General features: G+C 28.8%; 1 protein-coding gene across 1 annotated transcript in view; it reads right to left on the reverse strand.

Moving 5' to 3' along the window:
* Positions 1-16569: 16569 nt before the first annotated feature.
* LOC139425950 (glutamate-gated chloride channel alpha-like) overlaps positions 16570-24418 on the reverse strand; it is a 16492-nt gene continuing 8643 nt past the window's right edge. Inside the window, exons 4-7 of the mRNA XM_071182891.1 lie at positions 22062-22286; positions 21849-21980; positions 19866-20230; positions 16570-16829 (exon numbers count right to left, since the gene is read on the reverse strand). Coding sequence (XP_071038992.1) covers positions 16659-16829; positions 19866-20230; positions 21849-21980; positions 22062-22119 — 726 coding nt within the window. The 5' untranslated portion in view covers positions 22120-22286 and the 3' untranslated portion in view covers positions 16570-16658. The remainder of the gene's footprint in view (positions 16830-19865; positions 20231-21848; positions 21981-22061; positions 22287-24418) is intronic.

Here is a 24418-nt window from a genome sequence, read left to right on the forward strand (position 1 = left end):
AGACGTTAAGAACGTATCCAATGAGCGAGTAAAGCGAGCATCGGATTGCGAAGCAATCCGAAATGAACTGCGAAAGCAGTTCCGGGGGTTGGCGAGCACTAGCGAGCAGGGGGCGAAGCCTCCTAGTCAAATCAATTATGTAGCAATTTTTTCTAAGATAAGAAGTTACCAGTGATCTATCAGGTTTGACGGATCCAATTCATCTTAGAATTTGATCCGGGATCTTTTCGGTCTGTGCTCAAAGTGAAATTGGTCTTATGGAATAATCACATTGTTCTGGACTCAGAGTCCAGTTTTTTATTTATTCAGGAAAAGATTTTCAGATTTGGAGATTAAAGGATACCAGTATTTCTCCATCAGGAGATAGGTGAATATAAAATTAACTTGCAGATCCTCTATATAATCGATCCTTTACTGCACACATCTTGTAAATAACTTAATTTTAAAATCTGCTGAGATCGCAATTCAGGCGCAGAGTTCACCAACGTGTGGAAAAGCCAGCATGGATCCCACGTGCTCTATCGAAGTGCTGTATGTCTGGGATCAAAATTAAGTTTAACTTACTTTATAAATAAAAAAAATATTAGTTGCATATTAGAATTATATTTAATCTTCTTAAAAAGAACACAGATCGCAGAGACACCCAGCGGGAAAAACACCAATAAAAGAAAAAGAGAGAGAGAGAAATTGCAAAGAAGGAATCACCTGTTTTGTGGAATCAAATCATGGAGTGAACTCGGAGATCGGTGGCTAGCTAGGTTCGGTTACAGTTAGTACAAAAGAAATCATCAAAAATAAAAGGGTAACAATGCCACCACGGGTAAAAAAAGAAACGAAAACTAATAAAACTCAGTTGAATTGGTGAAACAGAAACGGTTGGCTAAAATGTGATGTGAGCAACATCACTGAAGATAGTGTCGTTTATTCAGAAATGTGAAATCATTTAGTTATATGAAATTCGAATCAAAAATATATAAAGAGAGGGTATGGGGTCATTTTAAATTTAAAACTGCATGGACAGGCAGTGAATATTCTATTTTTAAATTGAAAAGTAGGTCTTACTTAGATGGATTATCGTTAGTAAGGTATTTTGAAGACTAGCAACAAAATATTTAGTGTGTGAAGCCTTAAAATGATGCTTACAAATGCCTGGATTGATTAATATTTTAAGTGCAATCTCTGCACAGATATTAAAAAAAGGTGAGTTTCAATTTAAATATATTTTATGTTTAGGTTTAGAATGACTTAGTGCGTAAAATATCTAAATAAATAAACAATTTGATATCTTTTGGTTTTTGATTTAGTGGTCGGATTTCAATTCACAAAGATACGGTCTTAATGGTTCAATGGTCTAACCTAAAATATGTTGATTGATTACATGCTTGATATTTAGTTTCAAAATCAAAAACTAAATGTTCTTTAATTGAGTAAAAAATAACCTATTTCTTCAATGGATATAGATATTTGGCGCAGCTGCAATCTGAAAATATGGTCTTTATAATTTAATCAAGACAGCGACCGGAAGTTAAGGCATTTTAACCTTTTGCCTACGACTGGTACAATAAGTACCAGATTGGATTCATCATTTTAAATACCGTAAGCAAAAGATTAATTTTAATTTCACTTTTCGCGTATTTCGCCCCATCCAAGATTCACGTTTTTAAATTTTTATTTCACATGAACTATTCGAACTTATTTAATTTGGGTATTCCCTTCAAATTTTGGATTTTTTTTCCTAAATGACTCAGGTTAGGCAACTGTATAGTTAACAATTTGAAATAGTTTCAACCATTAGCAAGTTAATAAAAATAATAAATAAGTTTAAAAAAATAATTTCGTTGGTAGATAAATATAAAATTTTTTTTTACATCTTTAGATAGTTAAAATTTATAACTGTATGTAAAAATTTTGTCATTCTCTCTCGGCATTCAAGAGATTTAGCGAAAATAGCAAAATTTGAAATTAACATTAGACTTTTGACAGCTCTCCTGACTAAACTAATGGGACCATGTTTCCCAGCTGGCTGCTTCCTCTATTATATTTTGAGGGCCAAAATTTTTAAACCGTCGAAAGGATTGTTTATTCAGTGGTGTAATCAGAAAGTGGTGTAATCAGGTGTAATCAGGTGTAATTCAGTGGTGTAATCAGGTTTTGTGTCTTCCTGGGCCGTGATAGCCAGTTTGGTAGGGCGTTGGACTCCTATTTGTGAGAATGGGAGTTCGAATCCAGCTGACCGATGAAACCCTGCGTATTAAATTTTGACATTTTAAGTCTGTCGGGATCACAAAGTCCTCCTAGTTCCCATAACAAATCAATCCAGGAGTTCCCTTGTCTTCTGGATTAGGTTCAAAATTACAAGATTAAGGAGTTGAAAATTGGCGGTCGTAAGCTCAAATTCGGGTTAGCTGTTCAACGACGGTTGTAAATTAAAATAAAAACAGTGTCCTCACTAATTCATTTACATATTTAAGGCCAAACCCTCGTGTCATTATCATCGTTGCATATCATATGCCAACCAACCAACAGAGCAGACGTTGTTGTGGTAGTTATGCTTTTTTATTTTGAATGCTATATGCATATCATATAAACTATAAAAGTGCATAAAAATTCTTAATTTTATTAAACATACTGACTTAAAATTTCCTTTATTGTATTGCTGTCTCATTTGAGTGCTGTGAATTATAAAGTCTGTGATCACTCGTAAGGGCTCAGTTATTGGTCAATAACGATGTTTGGAAATTTTATCTTTTTCTTTTACGTAAAATCAGAATGATATGTAAATAGTAATAATTTACTTTCCTTCAATAAACTGTACAAAAATATAATTTTCCACAAATGTACTTTTGTAATTGCTCAAAATTATCGCAGGACAGAAAGATTTTTCCTGTTTTTCAATGACCTGGGAAATATAAATGAGAGGTAGCCAAGATTTTTAAAGACTACTGAAATGCTTAAATTTATCTTTCATTTGTGAATTACAAAATTATTCACGAGTTTCCTTCTGCACTCATATATATTTTTTTAAAACTAAATATTTATTGATAGTTAAAGACATCTAGATCTATATCACTTTCGCTACCATTTAAAAAAATTTCTAGACCATGGAAACCTGTTTCCTTTTTAAAGTTTTCTTTGTTGCCTGAAAAATAATTTTCAAACTATATAAAAGAACATCTTTATTAAAGGATAATCAGTTCAATATAAAAGATTTTCTGAAAGGGGTCTTCATAATGTTTATTAACATAAAATATTTTGATATTATTTGTGAATCAATAGAGTTAAATCTTAAATTATAAGAGTTAGAAAATATTGGGTTATGAAAAGTGAAATTGAGTGTTTTAAACTAGAGGCAAGGATTCGATTTTAAACTATAATTCTATTTAGTTGAAAAGAATTGTTTAAACTTTAAAACAAACAAAGGAATTAAATCTAAAAAAAAATATTTTACACTGATAAATAGTAAAACATCAATTTGGCGAGATTTTACCATCTAAATGAATCAATATTCTCAATTGCAATATATTTCTAAATTTTCTCGATTTTTGTAACTATTTAGGGGCGTAATACACTGATTAAACAATTTTTCAATCAATTTTTCTAGTGTAAAAACATGATTTTGGACAAAATTTTTGAAATTGAGTTTATTATAAATTCAAAATCCTGTACTCTTAGCTTTCAAAAAATACTTTATTTTTGTTTCTAAACAAATTATTTACAATGGTATTGCAGTTTTGTGAAAGGGAATAACAGTGGATAGACTAATGATTTTAAGTCTTTAAATGCGTTTAAATTAAAATCAGATTTTTCACATTTTAAACCACCTTAAACCCGATTATCTCACGTTGTTTTTAATTTCTTAATAATTGTTTAAAAATTTTCACGAATGCTCATGATTAGAGCACACATGTTTCGAACTACAGACAAAGAAAAAAAAGTAGAGTTTAATTTTTTATGCGTGCTTTTTTTCAAAGACAAGGGCAGAAATTTTAAAAAATTTGCTTTTTTAACTGCATTGATCCCTAACTCAGTAGTAGGCGTACTTGCTTTTAAGATAATAGTTCAAAACGTAGTAGATAGCATCTATACATGTAAAAATGAATGTGTGTGTGTATGTCCTTTATAGACTCCTAAACCATCAGACAGAAAATGATGAAATTTGCCATACAGATAGTTTCAAGCACGAGGAAGGTCACTGTCAACAATAGAACATTCTGCGACAAATCGTTCTGGCAGGATAGGCGAAAAACGAAACGGAATTTTCCGATTGGTTAAGCGTTAGCCATTGTTTTAAATTTAACGATTCAATTTTCAAATATTTTAAAGATAACATCAGTAATGATTGCTAGCATATAGCTCTGTTTGGACAGAAAATAGTTTATTGCAAGTACTTAATTATTTTATATTCGTTATGTCAGAGGAATTCGATGAACATTACGTGGTAGGACGCGTGGTTTACATCATCAAATTTATACTTTGTCTGATGCTACGCGATTTTATTTTATTTATATTAATTCTTTTAAAAGTGTTTCTGAAAAAAATAATTATTTGAAATCAACGGTAATGAAATAGAAAAAAAAAATGTTTATGTATTCAAAAGCGAAAATTAATGGGAAAGTGGTACTAATTCGTTCAGCAGAAACGTAAAAACACGACGCCAATGAGGCTTAATTACGCCAATGATGTTTAATTAATTACGGTAATGTATGCATATTGAAATAAAAGAAATAAGCTATGTACTAGAAAGAAAAAGAAATGGAGTAAAGGTATTTATTTGTCTTGAAAAACAGTAAGAAGTCGTCTTACTTAGTCGTATTACTATCACTGACGACAATGATGCTTAATTAATCTTGGTAATATATGTTAATTGAAATAAAAAAAGTAACTTCTGTACTAAAAAGCAAAAATAAGGAGAAAAACGCTTTGGGTAACCGTAAAAAATTTACATATCATTATTGACACTAATGCTCAATTAATATTGATAATGTGTATTAATTGAAATAGGCTATGTGCTAAAAAGCCAAGCCCATGGAAGATAGATTAATGGGAAATTCGCTTAAGAAAACATTAAAATATCACCATTCACAGATGACGCTTAANTGTCTTAGAATATCTCGCAAAAAGAAATGATCCAATATTAGTTAGAGCTAGTAAGGCCAAACGCTCCGTTCTTGAAGTAAAAGTGCGAGCTTTGCGCCAAAGTGACGTCACTAGAGTGACGTCGGAGGATCGGCGCGGCAAGAGATACTTCAAAGGAGTGAACCAGCCCTTCTATTCTCTTTAGCCCTGTTTTAAACCACCTTAAACCCGATTATATCACGTTGTTTTTAATTTCTTAATAATTGTTTACAATTTTTCACGAGTGTTCATGATTATAGTACACATGTTTTGAACGACAGACAAAGAGAGAAAAGCAGAGTTTCATTTTTTATGCGTGTTTTTTCTCAAAGACAAGGGCAGAAATTTTTAAGAATTTGCTTTTTTAACTACATTGATCCCTAACTCAGTAATAGGTGCACTTGCTTTTAAGATAATAGTTCAAAACATAGTAGATAGCATCTATACATATAAAAATGAATGTGTGTGTGCATGTCCTTTATAGACTCCTAAACTATCAGACAGAAAATGATGAAATTTAACATACAGATAGTTTCAGGCACGAGGAAGGTCACTGTCAATATTAGAACATTCTGCGACAAATCGTTCTTGCAGGACAAGCGAAAAACGAAATGGAATTTTCTGATTGGTTAAGCGTTAGCCATTGTTTTAAATTTAACGATTCAATTTTCAAATATTTTAAGGATAACATCAGTGATGATTGCTAGCATATAGCTCTGTTTGGACAGAAAATAGTTTATTGCAAGTATTTAATTATTTTATATTCGTTACGTCAGATTAAGGCTCCTATACTACTATATATCAAATTGGGTATAATATGAAAAAAACGCAACTACTTCGATTTAGTAGGAACAACATATGACGCAATGCTAAACGAATGGAATTTAGTTGTTGTTTATTTAGTTATTGTTATTAGTAGTTGTTGTTATTTGTTTTAGATGTTGTTGTTTATTTAGTTGTATTTAGTTTCAAAACCTTTTCTTTACAATGCAATAAAATGTGGCGAGCAGCTATTTAAACGATCGAACACTTCGTTTGTTTATTTGTGGCTTGAAGTTAGGCTCGCAGAAAATGCCGTTCATGGGTTAAATTTAGTAGGAACAACACAACCTGTGACGTAGGCTATATTATACCCAATTCAGGGGCTCTACGTCAGATGAATTCGATGAACATTACGTGGTGGGACGCGTGGTTTACGTCATCAAATTTATACTTTGTCTGATGCTACGCGATTTTATTTTATTTATATTAATTCTTTTAAAAGTGTTTCTAAAAAAAATAATTATTTGAAATCAACGGTAATGAAATAGAAAAAAATATTTATGTATTTAAAAGCGAAAATTAATGGGAAAGTGATACTAATTCGTTCAGCAGAAGCGTAAAAACTCGACGCCAATGAGGCTTAATTACGCCAATGATGCTTAATTAATTACGGTAATGTATGCAGATTGAAATAAAAGAAATAAGCTATGTACTAGAAAGAAAAAGAAATGGAGTAAAGGTATTTATTTGTCTAGAAAAACAGTAAGAAGTCGTCTTACTATCACTGACGACAATGATGCTTAATTAATCTTGGTAATATATATTAATTGAAATAAAAAAAGTAACTTTTGTACTGAAAAGCAAAAATAAGGAGAAAAGCGCTTTGGGCAACCGTAAAAAATCTACATATCATTATTGACACTAATGCTAAATTAATATTGATAATGTGTATTAATTGAAATAGGCTATGTGCTAAAAAGCCAAGCCCATGGAAGATAGATTAATGGGAAATTCGCTTAAGAAAACATTAAAATATCTCCATTCACAGCTGACGCTTAATTCATATATGTCCCGGACGGTAATATGCACTACTGGTACAATGGTAATTGGCGATTCAGTTTTGATAAGAATTCTACAACAAGTTTTCCGTAGTTTCAGAATATACTTTTTTCCAGTGGTAGCTAAGATAGTATATTAATATTTTAATGAATTAGAATTAAAATAAATTTTTTCCATTACTACTTTTAATTATTTTAACAGTAAATTAAAGGTCAGATAGCGAAATGGTCATGCTCCAAAATCCCTATAAAGTTCTGCTCTTTTTCTTTTTAACTAATGCGGCTTTAGTTGGCGGCCACTGACAAATACGAATAAACTCAAATATTGAAGGGATATGTAATAAGTACCAAATATACTTATATAGGTACAAAATACATTGATATATTTGGTGATAATTAAAACTGCACCAATCAGTTTTAATACCTATACTTAGGAATTAAGTGTTTTACGCCCCCTCGAAAGGGATGTGTACCTGAGAAAAATCACTTAGTAGTGGTAAATTTTAACTATCATGAATCGGTAGCGAGAAATAGCATCATGCCAAGAAATGCTAAATACATTTTATCTATATTCCATTGCTATGAATTACAAACGAAAAGCTCTTCTTACTTCAATGACGTAAGGCCACCAACATATAACATTAAGCAACATAGAATACAGCATATAACATAAGTAAAATAAAAAAAATATTTTAGCTATACTTAGTGGAAGAACCAGGTAAGTGCCATTTTCAGAAAGAAAAAAGAACACACTCATCCGAATTATTTTATTACCAATTTATAAGAAGGTGGGACTAATAATTCTTCGCTTTATTTTATTTACCACTGTCTAATCTATGTGAATCTATCTAATCTATAAAAATGAATGTCTCTCTGTGTGTTTGTGCATCCTTTACAGACTCCTAAATCATCCAAATGAAATCAGCGAAACTTAGCAATCAGATAGTTTGAAGCACGAGGAAGGTAACTGTCGATATTCGAGCATTCTACGACAAACCGTTCGAACGAGATGTGCAAAAAACGAAATGGAATTTTCTGATTGGTTAAACGTCAGTCATTGTCTTAAATTTAACTATAGACAATTCAGTTTTGTCACATATTTTAAGAATAACACCAGTGACAATATCTAGCTTATAGCTCTATTTGATAAAAAAAAAATAGTTTACTGCACGAATTTAAATATGGAATAATTTTATATTCGCTATGTCAGATAAATTCAATGAGCAACTATGTGGTAATACGCGAGGTTTACGTCACCTAATTTATACTTATTAATTTAAAGTTGTCTGACACCGCACATTTTTTTAAAATTATGTTTCTTTTAAAAAAATTTTCCAAAAAAATTTTAATTTAAAATCAACGGTAATTGAATAGAAAAAAATATGTATGCATTTAAAGTGCAAAATTAATGGGAATGTTGTATTTATTTTAGGTGAAACGTAAAAAATTGCCACATTGTTATTGATGGCAATAATGCTCAATTAATTTAAACAATATATGCATATTGAAATGAAAGAAATAAGCTTTGTACTAGAAAGTAAAAGTAATGGAGTTAATTTATTTATTTGTCTAAAAGAAGCGTAAGAAATCGTCATATTAACAATGACTGCAATGATGCTTAATTAGTGTTGGTAATTTGATAATTAACATAAGAAACTGATCAAAATTATAGCAAAAATATTGGAAAAAAGATACTTATTCATTTTGAATCGACATCTTATTACTGACACCAATGCTTTATTAAAATTGATAATATGTATTAATTGAAATAAAATAATATAAGCTATGCGCTAAAAAGCAAAGTTAAAGGAGAAAAAATTACTTAGGAAAACAGTAGAAAATCACCATTCACAGATGACGCTTAACTTATATGTATCCCTGACGGTAATATGTACTACTGGTATTATACCAATCGGTACAGTTTTGATAAGAATTCTACAACGTGTTTTCCGTGATTTCAGAAAGTATTTTTCCAGTGGTAGCAAAGACAGTTTATTAATATTCTAATGAATGAGAACAAAAGAACTTTGTTCTTCCACACCTAAATATTTTAATAGTTAATTAAAGGTTAGACAGAGAAATGGCCATTCTCCAAAAACCCTATCAAGTTCTAATAAGAATTCAATTTTTTTTCTTAAATTTCGGATTTAGTTGGCTGTCACTGACAAATATATTTTTCACAAACCTTAAATGTTGACGAGTTGTGCAATAAGTACCAAATATGCTAATATAAGATATAAAATATTATAATAGTAAATTTCGTTATGCTTAAAACAGAACCAATACTAAGCTGTTTAAATACCGATACTTTAGAACGGCCCCTCGAAAAGGATATGTACCGGAGAAAATTATATGATAATGGTAAATTTTGACTATTATGGTTTAGCCGCAAATAATAGCATCATGCCAAGTGATGCTAAATACATTTTCTCTTTATTCTAATGGAATGAATTACAAAAAAGACGCTTTACTTACTTAAATAACGTAAAGCCACCGTAAATGGCAACAAATAATATTAAATAAAGGAAGGAAATTATTTTAGTTACATTAATTGAAAAACTTAGTGGAAGAAGAAGGTAAGTGACATTTTCAGAATGGAAAAAAAAGTTGCATCCGAACTACTTTATTACCGATTTAATAGAAAACTGGACTAATAATTATTCGCTTTATTGTTCCTAATTTTAAATAAACCATAACTATCTAATAATAAAACCTTATTGCCTAATTTGAAATAAAAAAAAATCATACTAGCATACTAAAAATTTATGTGATTAGTTCTGTTAAGATTTAAAGAAAGGCAAAACCAGTGATTCATTAATTCCCCTAAAAATGTCACTTACCTGGTTTTTCCATTAAGCTCTTTCATTGTGTCGCTTATGTGCTTTTCAGTTATGACCATGATTTCGCAGTGTTTCTCTACTGTGATTTATTGATACTTTACTTATTTCTTATTCACCCCGTGCGAAGAACGGGCATTTAGCTAATTCTAAATAAAGTCCTCAAATAATACTTTGTTTTATGCAAAATAAATTTTTTAGAGTGTTCAGCGAATTGCAAAAAATGGCAATTTAAAAATAAATAAAATAAAAATAATTTTATGCTAGTTTTAAAAATTTTTACACTTAATAAAACAAATCAACTAGATATAAGGCCATTTATATTCTCAGTATATGAGCAACGATTTCTCCATTTTTAAGCTATTATTCACTCTTAGAAAACAGAAAAATTAAAATTTAATGTAAAGGATTATTTTATTTATGTTACAATAATGTAAAATAAAAAGAAACATTTATTTTTATTAAATATAATATTTAAATATTACCCTGACGGGGCCCTGGCATTTGCAATTTTTTGCTTCGTTTCACTGAACCTAAACGGACGCAGGGCACCAGGTTGTCCGGTTTATAACAGGCGTTAAATACTTTAACGCGCTTTTTCAATGGAACCATATTGTGACACATTGTGTTCTCTAAAATCTCCTCTGAAGGTTTTAAAATTATAACCATCTCAAAATAATCCTGTATAAATATTTTGAGAAATTTGAAACATTTTAAAAAAAAATGAAAATAACTGAAAGTATTTAATCTTTTACTGTATCGTAGTGTATATTTAACTTGCCTCTGTTTCATTTCGTAACTGTTTCATTTATTATAAAATAGTTAAGAGCTTCGATGAACACAATTGTTCCACCTACATTTTCGAAACATCCAGAACAATGTTTTCCGAAAACAACGCTCTTCATTAGTTTTAAAATTTTTGACGAAAGTTAAATATTTGAAATAAAATAAAGGTGATTGAAATTTAAGAAAGATTATATTGATTCGTCACATCTGAATTAAATAATAAAAATGCAATTTTCTTTTTGCATGTGAAAATGGCATCGAACGAAAACCAAACCCTTTTTTAAAAAGGAATTGCTTCTAAATATTTTATGATGCATTTGCTGTAATTGATGATTTGTCAATCTCTAATAATTTTCTTTTTAAAAATATTGCTTTAAGAACCACCTATGTGTAAATTTTTTACATTTCACTTTTGTTAAGAATTTTAAAAAAATGTTGAATTCACCATTAAGGAACAGCTTACATACAATTAAATTGCGTAATAAATTAATATTAAGAAATTAGTGTCGAAAAGGATGCTGTTCCTCATCCTGTTTAGTTCCCACCGAGTGACTGCCTTTAATCACAACAATTTACTAATTCTGATGTAAATAATTAATAAATAAATTTTTAATAATAATCTCAATGAAAAAAAAGCTGCCTTTAGAAATTCCGTATTTAATCTACTGTATGCTATTAAAAATCAATGCATTTGTAAATGATAAACATTTTTCTATTAGTCATACTAAAATTCTGTCTAAAAAAGTTTCGTTTTTAATTTATTTTTTGTTTTATTAAATGGTGTGTACAAAAATACTTAAAAATATTTTAAAATTACTCCAGAATATGACGAAATGACGCCCAGTAGGTTTGTGACGTCATCCTCGGAAGTGTTGGCGACTATAAGATAGCGCGGTATTCAGATTTACTTTAAGTGAGAACTATAATAAATAGTTTACNATGTAAAAAATGTTATATATATATATATATTTAAACGAGACAAATGCTTAAATTTGTTTTATTTAACGTTTTGCAAAAGTACGAATGCTTTGCTAGTTCTACATTCTAGTATTCGCTAATAATAAACAAAACCTAAAACATTGCAATTCTTAAATACAACTTCTTTCATTATGTAATTAAAAAGCTTATTATAAAGTCTGCAAAAACGAACATTAAAATATAAAAATTATTATCAGTTATTTGATAACTGTCATGTTTAATGAATTAATCCAATTTCGTTTCATTTCCATACTTTTTGGAAACTTAAAAACTGATACTTTTGGCCCATTTTTGTAGTTCACTTGACATTTTGGAACTACGATTGCATATAGCATTGTTAAACGTTGTAAAATATTGCTATATATATATAGATTTTTGATAATGGTTTATAACAACATATGGGACTGTTTCATAACGACAGACGGACAAACGGGACTTTTGTTCAATGAATGACAACTATTTGAAATCAGCTATACATCATTGTTTGTGACGTCACTAAAAGACCTTGGTGATCTCAACAGCCTTATTTCGGATTAGGTCGCTTTATTCGGATCCTTATGGAATTAATATAATAAAGTAATTTTTAAAATTATTTATAGTTATTTTTCTATTTCCTTTCACTAAGTATTGAACGAAAAAAAAAAAGAGAAACTTATTAAACTGAATTACCAGGAATAATGATAAGTGTTCATCATGTTTAATTTTACTAGGTGAAAAGAGTTTTTCTGTTGCTCAGTTATTACCAGATGGTTGAAATCTAAAACTAACGTTAACGAGCCCGCAACTTTTTACCATTCTCCCTACTCTTGTTGACCTATTCGAACCACATTTTACAGAATATAAATGATCATATTCTTCTTTTGTCACTACAGCCCTACAGTGGCCTTTGTCTTGCTGAAAAATGTTTTTCTAAACCTGCTCTTGCAGCCTTATATATCCATTTTGTAATTTTTATTACTTCTAGATTTCTTATTATGTCATCTAACGGTATCTTTTTGGGTCTATCTCTGATACTGGTGTTTAATAGATATTAAATTAAAATTTTCCTCAACTCCTTATTTTCGTTCAAGTTCTACTTTTATTTCTAATCTTTCATTCTTTCGCAGCACTACACCAAAAAATTGTTTTGATAATTGTTTCGCGTCTTTTCTTAACTAAATCTAAACTTTCCAAAGAAAAAAAAATGCATTGCAATAAAATTTGAAAATTAAGAAGATAAAAAAAACATTAACGCAACATTGTATTTCTAAAGAATTTTATTCCTGCTAAATAGTTACTTAAAATACGTAACGAATAAGTATACTAAAAAATAATAATATAAATTGAAGAATGATTTAAAAAAATAAATGAAAAATAAAATAAAAACAAAATAAAAAACCTTTTTTTCTTGGATTTCAGTGATTTTGCAATGTTTCTTAGAATTACTGCAAATAATGGCGCCATCTGCACATTGTAATAGGAAGCAATTTTAACTACTTCTTTAAGAGGAATAAATTATTTTTCGAAAAATAGGAATTTTGTCCCTTAAGATAGTTTGTGTAGCTTATGTTTCACTAAATGAAATATTGATTGAGATTTATATGATTTCTGAAAAGAAAAATAAAAGATTTTTTTGTCTTATTGCTATCACACTGGCAATGAGAAATTTTTTTCCATTTTTAGCAATTGTGGCGTCATCTACAATGTCTTAGCGAAATAAATTTTTCAATCCGTTGGAATCTTACGGATTTACCTTGTAACATTTTAACTTTAAGTCATGCTTGCCGCTCGAATCACTATTTTTAAACATTTAATTTTCTCTGAAAGGATTTTAATAATTTGCACTGTGTTACTATTTTAAGAGATAGGAAAATAATTTACATAAATATTCATTTTCTTTCAATAAGAACGCTAAGGGTGTAAAATATTATTGGCTTCAGTTAAATAAATTTAAAAAAAAAAAGAAAAGAAAATAGCTTATTAAAAAATTCCAAGTATTGAAAAAAATAAAGAACAAATTTTGTTCTTCGAGAGTATAACGAACGACTGATTTTATAATTCTTTCAAGCACTTTAGTTTTTTTAATATTTTTATTTCCTAGAATGTCGAAATGCGTTTATAAGCCAATGTAATAGTTTATATAATGAATGGATCTTCATTCGAGTTTGGTATATTGTTCTCATTATGTATTCAAAGTTAAAATCAGCCGGCTTGCATTTTTCACTAACAAATGAAAAACAAAGATTTCAAATCTATTCATTTTACAATGTTTTTACAAATAAAAATCAGAATGGCAGGACTAAGTTTTAATTATTAGAAATTTCTTTTATTTGTCAGACTTTCTTTTATTGGTGCTAAATGATTTTATTATCTTTTATGAGTAAATAAATCGAAACACATAAAAAATTTAAATATTTCAATAAATGTATAATTCAAATAAATTTAATACATAAATAAAATAGATAAATTAAATAAATAAATTAAATAAATAAATTAAATAAATNAAAAAAAAAAAAAAAAAAAAAACATTACAATAAAATTTGAAAACTAAGAAGATAAAAAAACATTAACGCAACATTGTATTTCTAAAGAATTTTATTCCTACTAAATAGTTATTTAAAATACATAACGAATAAGTATACTAAAAAATAATAATATAAATTGTAGAATGATTTAAAAAAATAAAAGCAAAATAAAAAACCTTTTTTTCTTGGATTTCAGAGATTTTGCAATGTTTCTTAGAATTACTGCAAATAATGGCGCCATCTGCACACTGTGATAGGAAGCAATTTTAACTACTTTTTAAAAGGAATAAATTATTTTTCGAAAAATAGGAATTTTGTCCTTTAAGATAGTTCGTGCAGCTTATGTTTCACTAAGTGAAATATTGATTGAGATTTAAATGATTTCTGAGAAGAAAAATAAAAGATTTTTTTGTCTTATTGCTATCACACTGGCAATGAGAAATTTTTTTCCATTTTTAGCAATTGTGGCGTCATCTACAATGTCTTAGCGAAATAAATTTTTCAATCCGTTGGAATCTTACGGATTTACCTTGTAACATTTTAACTTTAAGTCATGCTTGCCGCTCGAATCACTATTTTTAAACATTTAATTTTATCTGAAAGGATTTTAATAATTTGCACTGTGTTACTATTTTAAGAGATGGGAAAATAATATGCATAAATATAATATACATATATAATATACATAATAAAATAATATACATATTGTTGGCTTCAGTTAAATAAATTTAAAAAAAAGAAAAAGAAAATAGCTTATTAAAAAATTCCAAGTATTGAAAAAAATAATGAACAAATTTTGTTCTTCGAGATTATAACGAACGACTGATTTTATAATTCTCTCAAGCAATTTAATTTTTTTAATATTTTTATTTCCTTGGACAGTGTTTCCCAAAGTGTGGTACGCGTACCCCCAGGGGTACGGGAACAGTTTAGCGGGGGTATGCGTTCTTATGCAAAATATCTTGCAACAAAGGAAATTTCAAAAAATTTTATTTAAAAACAAAGCTAGTCATGATAATTTACGATTACGAATTTTTTTATTGGCTATATTTTGCAGAGTTAACAATTAATAATTAGTGGTGTCAACAGCCAGTTGTGATTTAAACTTTTGTGCAATTTTTTATAGTGAAAATACATTCAATTTTTTATTAGTGGTACACAGCGTTACAAAAAATTTAGAAAGGGTACACAAAAGTCATAAGTTTGGGAAACACTGTCCTAGAATGTCGAAATGCGTTTATAAGCCAATGTAATAGTTTATATATTGAATAGATCTTCATTCGAGTTTGGCATATTGTTCTCATTATATATTCAAAGTTAAAATCAGCCGGCTTTCATTTTTCAGTAACAAATGAAAAACAAAGATTTCAAATCTATTCATTTTACAATGTTTTTACAAATAAAAATCAGAATGGCAGGACTAAGTTTTAACTATTAGAAATTTCTCTTATTGATCAGACTTTCTTTTATTGGTGCTAAATGATTTTATTATCTTTTATGAGTAACTAAATCAAAACACATAAAAAATTTAAATATTTGAATAAATGTATAATTCAAATAAATATAATACGTAAATAAAATAAATAAATTAAATAAATAAATTAAATAAATAAATTAAATAAATAAATTAAATAAATAAATTAAGTAAATTAATAAATAAAATTTGTGAATAAGCAAAAATTAAGATAATAAGTCAATTATAATAAAATAAATAAATTGAAAAAAAAATAAATTAAAAATTCAATAAATAATAAATAGATAAAATTGCTCATTAATAAAGGGAGACAAGAAATAAAATAATAAATAAATATTAGAAATTAAAACAATGTAAAAAATGTTGTAATGATAAAAGTAAGTGCCTAAGTTAATAGGAAAATGCCCAATACTCAATAAAGAGTTTCATTAAAGAGCTCTTAAAAAAAAATGCGGAAAGAGTAACTTTTTAATTGCTGTATAACCTAAATTTCACTTTTATTTAAAACTAAATTTTAGTTTTTTTCTTTTTCTTTCTTTAAATTTTTTTTTGTTTTTGTTTGTGGATTTTTAGGATAAGAGAATTAAAAGTTACCAATGTCTTTATGACTAAAACATTTCATTATTTGGAAATTTAAAATTTAGTCAATTATGACTAAAACATTTGATTATTTAGAAATTTAAAATTTAGTAAATAAATTGTATTTTAAGCAACACTTTCTTTCTTTTTCTCATTAAATTTCCTACAATACCACAATTATTTAAAAAAGAAAAAAAAATCCTTTTTTTTCAATAAGTATAGTTGTTCTTTGTTCCTGTTTTCAATAAAAATTTCCTTTCATCTCTAAAACAAAAGGAACATTAGTCAAATGAATTAAATTAATTAATTAATTAATTAAATAAATTAATTTAACAAGTAAATTAATTAAAATAATTGAAATAATACTAAAAATTAACATAAAAAGTATCAAAGAATTCTGTAATTTCTAACAGATACGAGTAAAGGAATGGTGCGTTATTTAACGAATTCAAAAATTTGGAATTCCAACTCAAATTAAGGCAATTGATCTTTATTTCTTAGTTTTACATTTAATGCTACATTGCTACATTTAATATTTCGCATTTGTTTTTTATTAAGATTTTAATTAAAATGCGTTATAGTAACTCCAATAAACTACACAAAATATTAAAAATGACAAAGGAAAAAGTATTCTTGAGACATAATCAAGATGGTTGGCTGATATTTTCACCTTAGGCTTGGAAATACTGTTCCAGCATTGTTTTGTACTCCAAGTTCCGTTTGCTTTCAACATGACCTGTATTAGGGGAAAGATATCATTTCAGTTTAAATTGGTAATAATTATAAATTATGATGCTCGCTTAATAAAGGGCCAAGAAAATTAATTTTTAAACAAATCACCTTCTAGTGATTAAGAAACAAACAAACCCGAAAAGATGAAAAAATATTGTAATGTCAGTGTGTTAGATTTGTAAATCAACTCTTGAGATTTCCAGATAAAAGGGAGTCGGTAGGATAACAATAACACTAAAACTGACCTTTTTCTATGCACTTTTTCTAAGAAACTTCCTATGATATCACTTTAGAATTCTTTGGGGATATTTGAGATTATATCAGTTGTAAGCTGTGATAATTTTTTAGTGTTAACAGGAATAATTTTTGAGTTATGAAAGATTTTTGCACAAAAATGATGAAACTTTTTTAAAAAAAGTAAAAGTTCTCAGTTTAAAAAACATTCTGCCACAGATATGTATTAACAGTTATTATAGTCTTAACATGTATGTATAAATATTCGGTGAAAAAAAATGCAGCAATATCTTGTTTCGATACTGAGAAAAGGTACATCGAAACTGGACATCATTTGTATATGTCCTACCGACTCCCCTTGAAAAATATAGTACAGCGTAGTATATACTATATTTTTATACTATACATAGATATTTTATGTAGCATATTTTGAATAATTGATGATTGAATTTGTATTTTGAGGATTTTGAGAGACAAAAGCACGGTTCACCGTTTCTATTTATTTAAGACTCTTTTATTTATGCATCGTTACATTCAGTCTCGGTTCGATCTTGATGACTTGACTATTCTAAAATGGTTCGCTTAAGCAACGGAAAAAACATAAATTATCGGTTATACGTCATTTCCCCCCCTCATAAGTGCTAATAAGTACTGTGCACAAAAAAAAAACAGATTATCTTGAATAACTTTAAATCTAATAATCGGATTTTCGCGTTCTATAACTCAACCATAATGGCTCAGAGGATGACCTCAAATATGCTAATTAATAAATGCAGATAATATTTCAGGTTACGAAATCAGACACAAAAACGTACAAAATGTACTTTCTCTGAATAAACATAAAATTTTTTCGACGGATTCGGACTTCTGACACACAAATTATAGGGGTTAGTCGCAATCTGGGAAGTATGGTCCCTATAGTTTGGTCAGAAGAGCTCTCCAAAGTTTGAACCCCTTAAGGCTAATTTTACTTTTTGTGCATTTCGCTATATCCCAGGAAATGTTTAAACGAATAAAAATTTTTTTACACAAAATTGAAACAATTCATTAATCCTAAGATTCCATTCAAAAAATATCTTTTAGTAAATATTTACTATTTTTTATTATTTCATTTAAGAATAGTCGAAAAAATTTACAATTCATTATTCATTTGAAATAACGTTATTTTACATGGAAGAACAACAAATTTGAGCTAAATTAACCGAATTGTTCCCAAGAAATTTAATTTTAAGTACCCGACTTATTTGAAATTGAATTTCTCATTAACTATTCGACCGATTTTGCTCAAATTTTGAATTTTGCCGAGTAAAATGACATTCCTTAAAATATTGCAAAAATTGTATATTTTACTATTCAAAATTTTTTCTACCATTCAAGTAATATAATAAAATATTTACTAAAAGTTTTGCACGGAATTATGTTTGGATAAGTGAATTTTATAATTTTGTGCAAAAAATTTTCCACTCGCTTAAGAAGTTCTTGAGATGTAGTGAAATACGAAAAAAGTAAAATTAACATTAAGGGATCCCAATTTTGGAGCACTCTTCTGATCAAACTATTTTAGGACCATATTTCTCAAAATTTTTTATGAAATAATTCATTATAATTTAATTTTATAGAAATATTCCAATGCATTTTAATTTTTTAAAAAATATAATCCTTGTAGTTTCTTTCCTTGAAGATGTCATATTTAAAAAAATTCATTTTTGTATAATTTTGTTTTCTTAAAATAATTTTGGAAAATGTAAATACACTATAGAAATAAAATTGAGAATTGTTGAAAAAATGTAATAGATACCTACTCTGAGAAAAAATGTAATAAAATTTACTGTGTTTCTGGCTGCATTGAAACACCAAAAATCTCCGTAATTTTTCCCGAAGCACTTTGGAACACCAAAAATCTCCGTAATTTTTCCCGAAGAGCTTTGAAAATGATTTTGTTGAAATTAGCAAAAACATATCGTTTTATAATAAGTGATAAAATTTGGTAATTTTAATCATTTATTCGGTAAAACTTACTTTGCAGTTTTGTATTTTCTTTCTATTGCGGAAATTAGAGCTATAATTTTGAAAGAGATAATTTTTAGGAAGCAGTTACAATTCGAACTGAAAAAATACCAAAAGCAGTGCTTAAATACCGCATATTTTGTTTGATTTCATTAACCAGAGTTATGTATTTTGTTTTTACAAGAAATGTCATTACCCACCCATACAGAGTGGTAATTTTGCTAGAAATTTTTTTCACCGTGTACAGCTTTAATGAACTAAATGATATTATATGTGTTCTAAGAAAGTTGCATAAATTAATAAAATATCATAAGTTACCATAGGCAAAATCATTTCTGGATTATCNCCAAAATATGATAAAATTTACTGTGCTTCCGGCTGCATTGGAACACCGAAAATCTCCGTAATTTTTTTCCGAGGTAATGATTTTGTTGAAATTAACAAAAAAATATCGTTTTATATTAAGTGATAAAATTTGGTGATTTTATCATAATACCTTTGCAGTTTTGTATTTTCTTTTTATTGTGGAAATTAGAGGTATAATTTTGAAAGAGAGAATTTTCAGGAAACCGTTACAATCTGAACTGAAAAAAATACCAAAAGAAGGGTTTAAATACCGCATATTTTGTTTGATTTTATTAACCAGAGTGATGTATTTTGTTTTTACAAGAAATGTCATTACCACACAGGGTGGTAATTTTGCAAGGAACGTTATTCATTGTGCACCGCTATAATGAACTAAATGATATTATATGTGTTCTAAGAAAGTAGCATAAATTAATAAAATATCATAAGTTACCATAGGCAAAATCATTTCTGGATTATCTTGAAATATACTGCTGGATTTTTTATTTTTTGAGTTCATAGCAATTACTGTAGCAAATTCCAATAAACTGAAGAATACGAACGCGATACAGCATGATAGCCAGACATTGAGAGCCACAATGTAGGAAACGTTCGGCAGTGAGGCCTGATACTGCTTGGTTATAATGGTCAGCAGGCTAGTAACACCGAGAGTTATTCGGGCAGGGACGGCATCGTGCGGTATCCAAAAGGTCAGCATAGACATAAAAACGATCAGAATTGTCGGTATATAGACATTAATGAGAAAATATCCACTTCTTCTAAGAAGAACAATCGTTTCTTCCAGACAAGACACATTTGCTGAAATAAGTAGATGAAAAGTAAAACACTTGAAACATAATGTAGAATATCTATGAAAAATCTATTTTAAAGTTTAAAGTTTTCTTTGGAAATTTTTCGGAATATTAAATCAGGGAGAAATGAATATACTTGGAAATAAATTTCTGAAATATAGACGTGTAATCTCGCTAATATGTAGAATAATTTTTGACATAATGATAATCTTAATGATAAATTTTTCATTTAGATATTAGACATTAAAACATAAAAATTTACGGAAATAAATAGATATTGCATAATATTGAAATGAGCTACGAAGGCTCGTTAATGAGCCACGCTATCTTTGTGTTAGACTGAGGTTCACGTCTTAGTTGCTGTTCTAGATTATTTCGAATAATCTTGAAATAAATGCTTTGTTTAGAACACATTAAAATCTTTTAGTAAAAAGTAACGATTTATTTCAACATCTTCATTACAAGTGTAAGTACTTTTTTCTGAAAAGTAATGCATTACAATGCAGTAATGCATGTTAAAAAGATATACGTTATATATAAAAGATACCCCACAACTTATGAGTCTGATATGCCAGAGGGGACAAACTATTCAATTCTTAAATCTCAAAATGGATGTAATAAAAGCGAATAATTTTATGAAAATCATTTGCTGATGATTTGCACCTTTTTTCACGTAACAGTTTGTTCGGTCACTTTATCAACTACAATTTTGATAACTTTTTCACATTTTGATGTTTGCTTAAGGTGTCATATTCTTGCAGATTCTATATAATCTCATGTAAACCTGCTTCCTTCACATATAACGTAAAAGCGTTACATGGGGAGAAAAGCTACGGAAAGCTCTCTAGTTTAGGAATTGTGGGATTTGGATGATGGGGGTAATGTAAGGGAAACGGATTATGGGGATTTTAACCCATGATACGTTTACCACTAAGGATATTCTTCGTCAGCAACGAGGCTAATTTACAATTTCAGAGGTTTTAAACGACTCGCTCTCTTTTTTGGAAAGATTAATCTGGGGTGTAATTGACTGTGGATAAAAACTTTTTACTCGTTTTCTAATAGTTCCTTTGTTATAACTATTTGACACAATATAAAGCAAAATTATCGCAATTTAAGACTTATTTTGTTTTGTACATTGATTGATTTTTAGTTTAAATTTCTGTTACTTATCTGTTCAGGAAGAGTCAAAAGAAAACTTATTGCAACTGCTTCTATTACATACGTCATACTAGTTGTATCGATTATCACAATTAATTAAGCAACACTGGCTTCATAAAGGATAAGTTTTATTATTTTTTAAAATTTCAATTTCTTGTTGCTCTTGTTTCTAGTTACCAATTATTTTTTAATTCTAGTTTAACGGAAAAAAATGCCGTGTAGATTTTAAACCGCACATTATAATAATTTAGTTTTCATCATAAGGATTACAATGTTCTACTTACTACTTCCTCTCTGCATGATACATCTACGATTTCCTACATACTGGTTATAATAATTTACTTTTCATCATAAGGATTACAATGTTCTACTTACTATTTCCTTTCTGCATGATACATCAATGATTTTCTATATTGGTTATAATAATTTACTTTTCATCATAAGGATTACAATGTTCTACTTACTACTTCCTCTCTGCATGATACATCTACGATTTTCTACATTGGTTATGTCAAATTGCTGTAAGCTTGAGAATTTATCAGTTTTGTTTCCAGAAATCATCCATTGCAGAATAACGTCTTGCTCATTAAAAAACGCTGCAAAAATATAAAATTTATCAATTCTATTGGCTGTTATAGATTAATTTTTTTTTATTAAAGTAATTAAGAATTACTTGCCGGAAGCTATTTTCATGGAGCATGTTTGCTGATCATGCGGAAATCGAACTAAATTCATTTCACATATCAGCTTCAACAACAGCCTAAAGTTTGAAAAGAATAAGTTTATTTAAGAATAAGTCTGAAGGAAATTATTTTTAATAATATGAAAGTTACGAATCATCTTATTTTTTTATAGCATGTGTTGAAGAGCAGACCCAAATTTTGAGTTTACGACTATCAGTGCTAAAGTTCGTAGTCTTGTAATTGTGAACCCAACCTAGAAGACAAGGAAACTCGAGGTGCAAACATTGCAACAAAATAGAGTTCATGCAAGATAGTTTTTTGATTGAACTAACCAGAATTTGTGTTACATTGGGAAGAAAGCCACAAAAACCTTCCATTGCTATAGACCATGGAGATTCGGATCATGGGGACAAAGTGGGGGAAATGGATCATGTGAATTCTATCCCACGATCCGTTTAACGCTAAGAATATTCTATGTCAGCACTATGTTTTTTTTTTTGTTTTTTTTTGTTTTTTTTGTCGTCTCTATGACATAGCCGAATCAAATGTTTCCATAAGTTTTGATTACTGCTTCTGCGATTTGCTTGACGTTATCGTCGTAAAGGTCAATCAATGACGGCAAGACTCATATTTCTCTCAGATTAGCACTCATTGCTGAACACTCAAATATGTGGCATGGTGTCAGCTGTGTGACTGGGCAGTTTTCACAATTCCTATATACCTTCCTGCCCTCTCTGTCCATCTTCATGCCTCTGTGGTGATTGGTTCTCAGCCTGGCTATAGTTTTTGTTGTGGATCTATCTGCATTTATATTACAAATCATGTGTTTCGTTGGAATTAATTTGCACTATGGTGTGATCAGCCCTATGGTAGGGAGTATAATTTGTTTCGGCTTACCATAGTTAGGTTATGAATCCGGGTCACCTAAGTGGGAGGCAAGCGCTCTATTTCTTGAGCCACCATGGCTTACCATTTATCATACTTTATTTTATAACCGTAGTTGAACGGCCAACCAAATTGTGGGTTTACAACTACTAATGTACAACTTCGTAGCCTTGTAATTTTGAACCCAATCCAGAAGACCAGGAAACTCCTGGATCAAGCATTGGGAGAAATTTGCCTTCGTGGAGGACTTTTTGATGGAACTAACCCGTATTTGTGTTACGTGGATAGCGATGACAAGATGGCAAGAATGAGGGCCACCCATAAGGGAATATTAAAAAAGACTTTAGTGTCGGAAAGTCTGTGACACTTCATAAGTAGCAATAGTAGCTGACTGTAACGGCTACATCCTATTATAATAGGCTGTAAAGCCAAAATGGAAGAAGGTACATTGTAGCTATTAATCAGAAAATTGAAATTGTTTTTGTTTTTGAATGAGCAAGGGCATTTTTAAACAGGAAATAGATTAAACTTTCCGTATAATTAATTATAATTTAATAAATATTTGGAAGTAGATTCTGTTTTCTTTTATTCTTCGAAATTTGTTCAATAACACCAAGTTATTAAATATTAAAATTTAGAAAAGTTCTAAGTACTTTTAGTTTAAGGTTTATTATAATAGCTTCGGAAATTTTTAAAATTGTTTACAATGTTAAAAATTTTAAATTAAGAAAGTAAGTTTAATTTATTTTCTAAGAATAAAATGAAACACGAAATATTCATACCTATTTAATTGCATATTGAGTAGAAAAACTGGATGCATAAAATTTTTTGTTTGCTAACATGGAGTTATCAATATACTCCCTTTTTGTTAAAATACGTCATTCAATGCGATAGTAATAAAATTCTTTAATCAGACATGGACATTAATTAGAAAGCGTTATTGCCAAAGTTGTATTGTAGATAATAAACTGGCAAATTACGAGCAAAATAAACCAATAACTAAATTTTGAAAAATTACGAAACATACAAGGATTGTTTAAGTGAAGGTTATTTCTGTCTTTTCATAAAAATTTTTCCAAAGTTTTAGGTTTTTCTTAAATTTTTTAATAGTGTTGAATTGCAATGACACACTACATCAACCAAGCACGGTCAAGCACATAGCCTCCAGGGCTTTATCATTATCTGTCATTTATGATTATCCATATTATATAAAACGCTAATACGTATGTATCAATAAAACCGATGATATTTCTTTTCTCGAGTTGGCAACAGTTTTCATTTTTAATTGATAGGCTTTGGCGCGCAAGAGCACGTAGTGAGCATCATATGGCTAATCTATATTATATAAAACGCTAATACGTTTTAATTGATAGGCTTCGGCGCGCAAGAGCACGTAGTGAGCATCATATGGCTAATCTATATTATATAAAACGCTAATACGTTTTAATTGATAGGCTTCGGCGCGC

The sequence above is a fragment of the Parasteatoda tepidariorum genome, chromosome 7 (genome assembly GCF_043381705.1).
Source record: "Parasteatoda tepidariorum isolate YZ-2023 chromosome 7, CAS_Ptep_4.0, whole genome shotgun sequence".
NCBI lineage: Eukaryota > Metazoa > Arthropoda > Arachnida > Araneae > Theridiidae > Parasteatoda > Parasteatoda tepidariorum.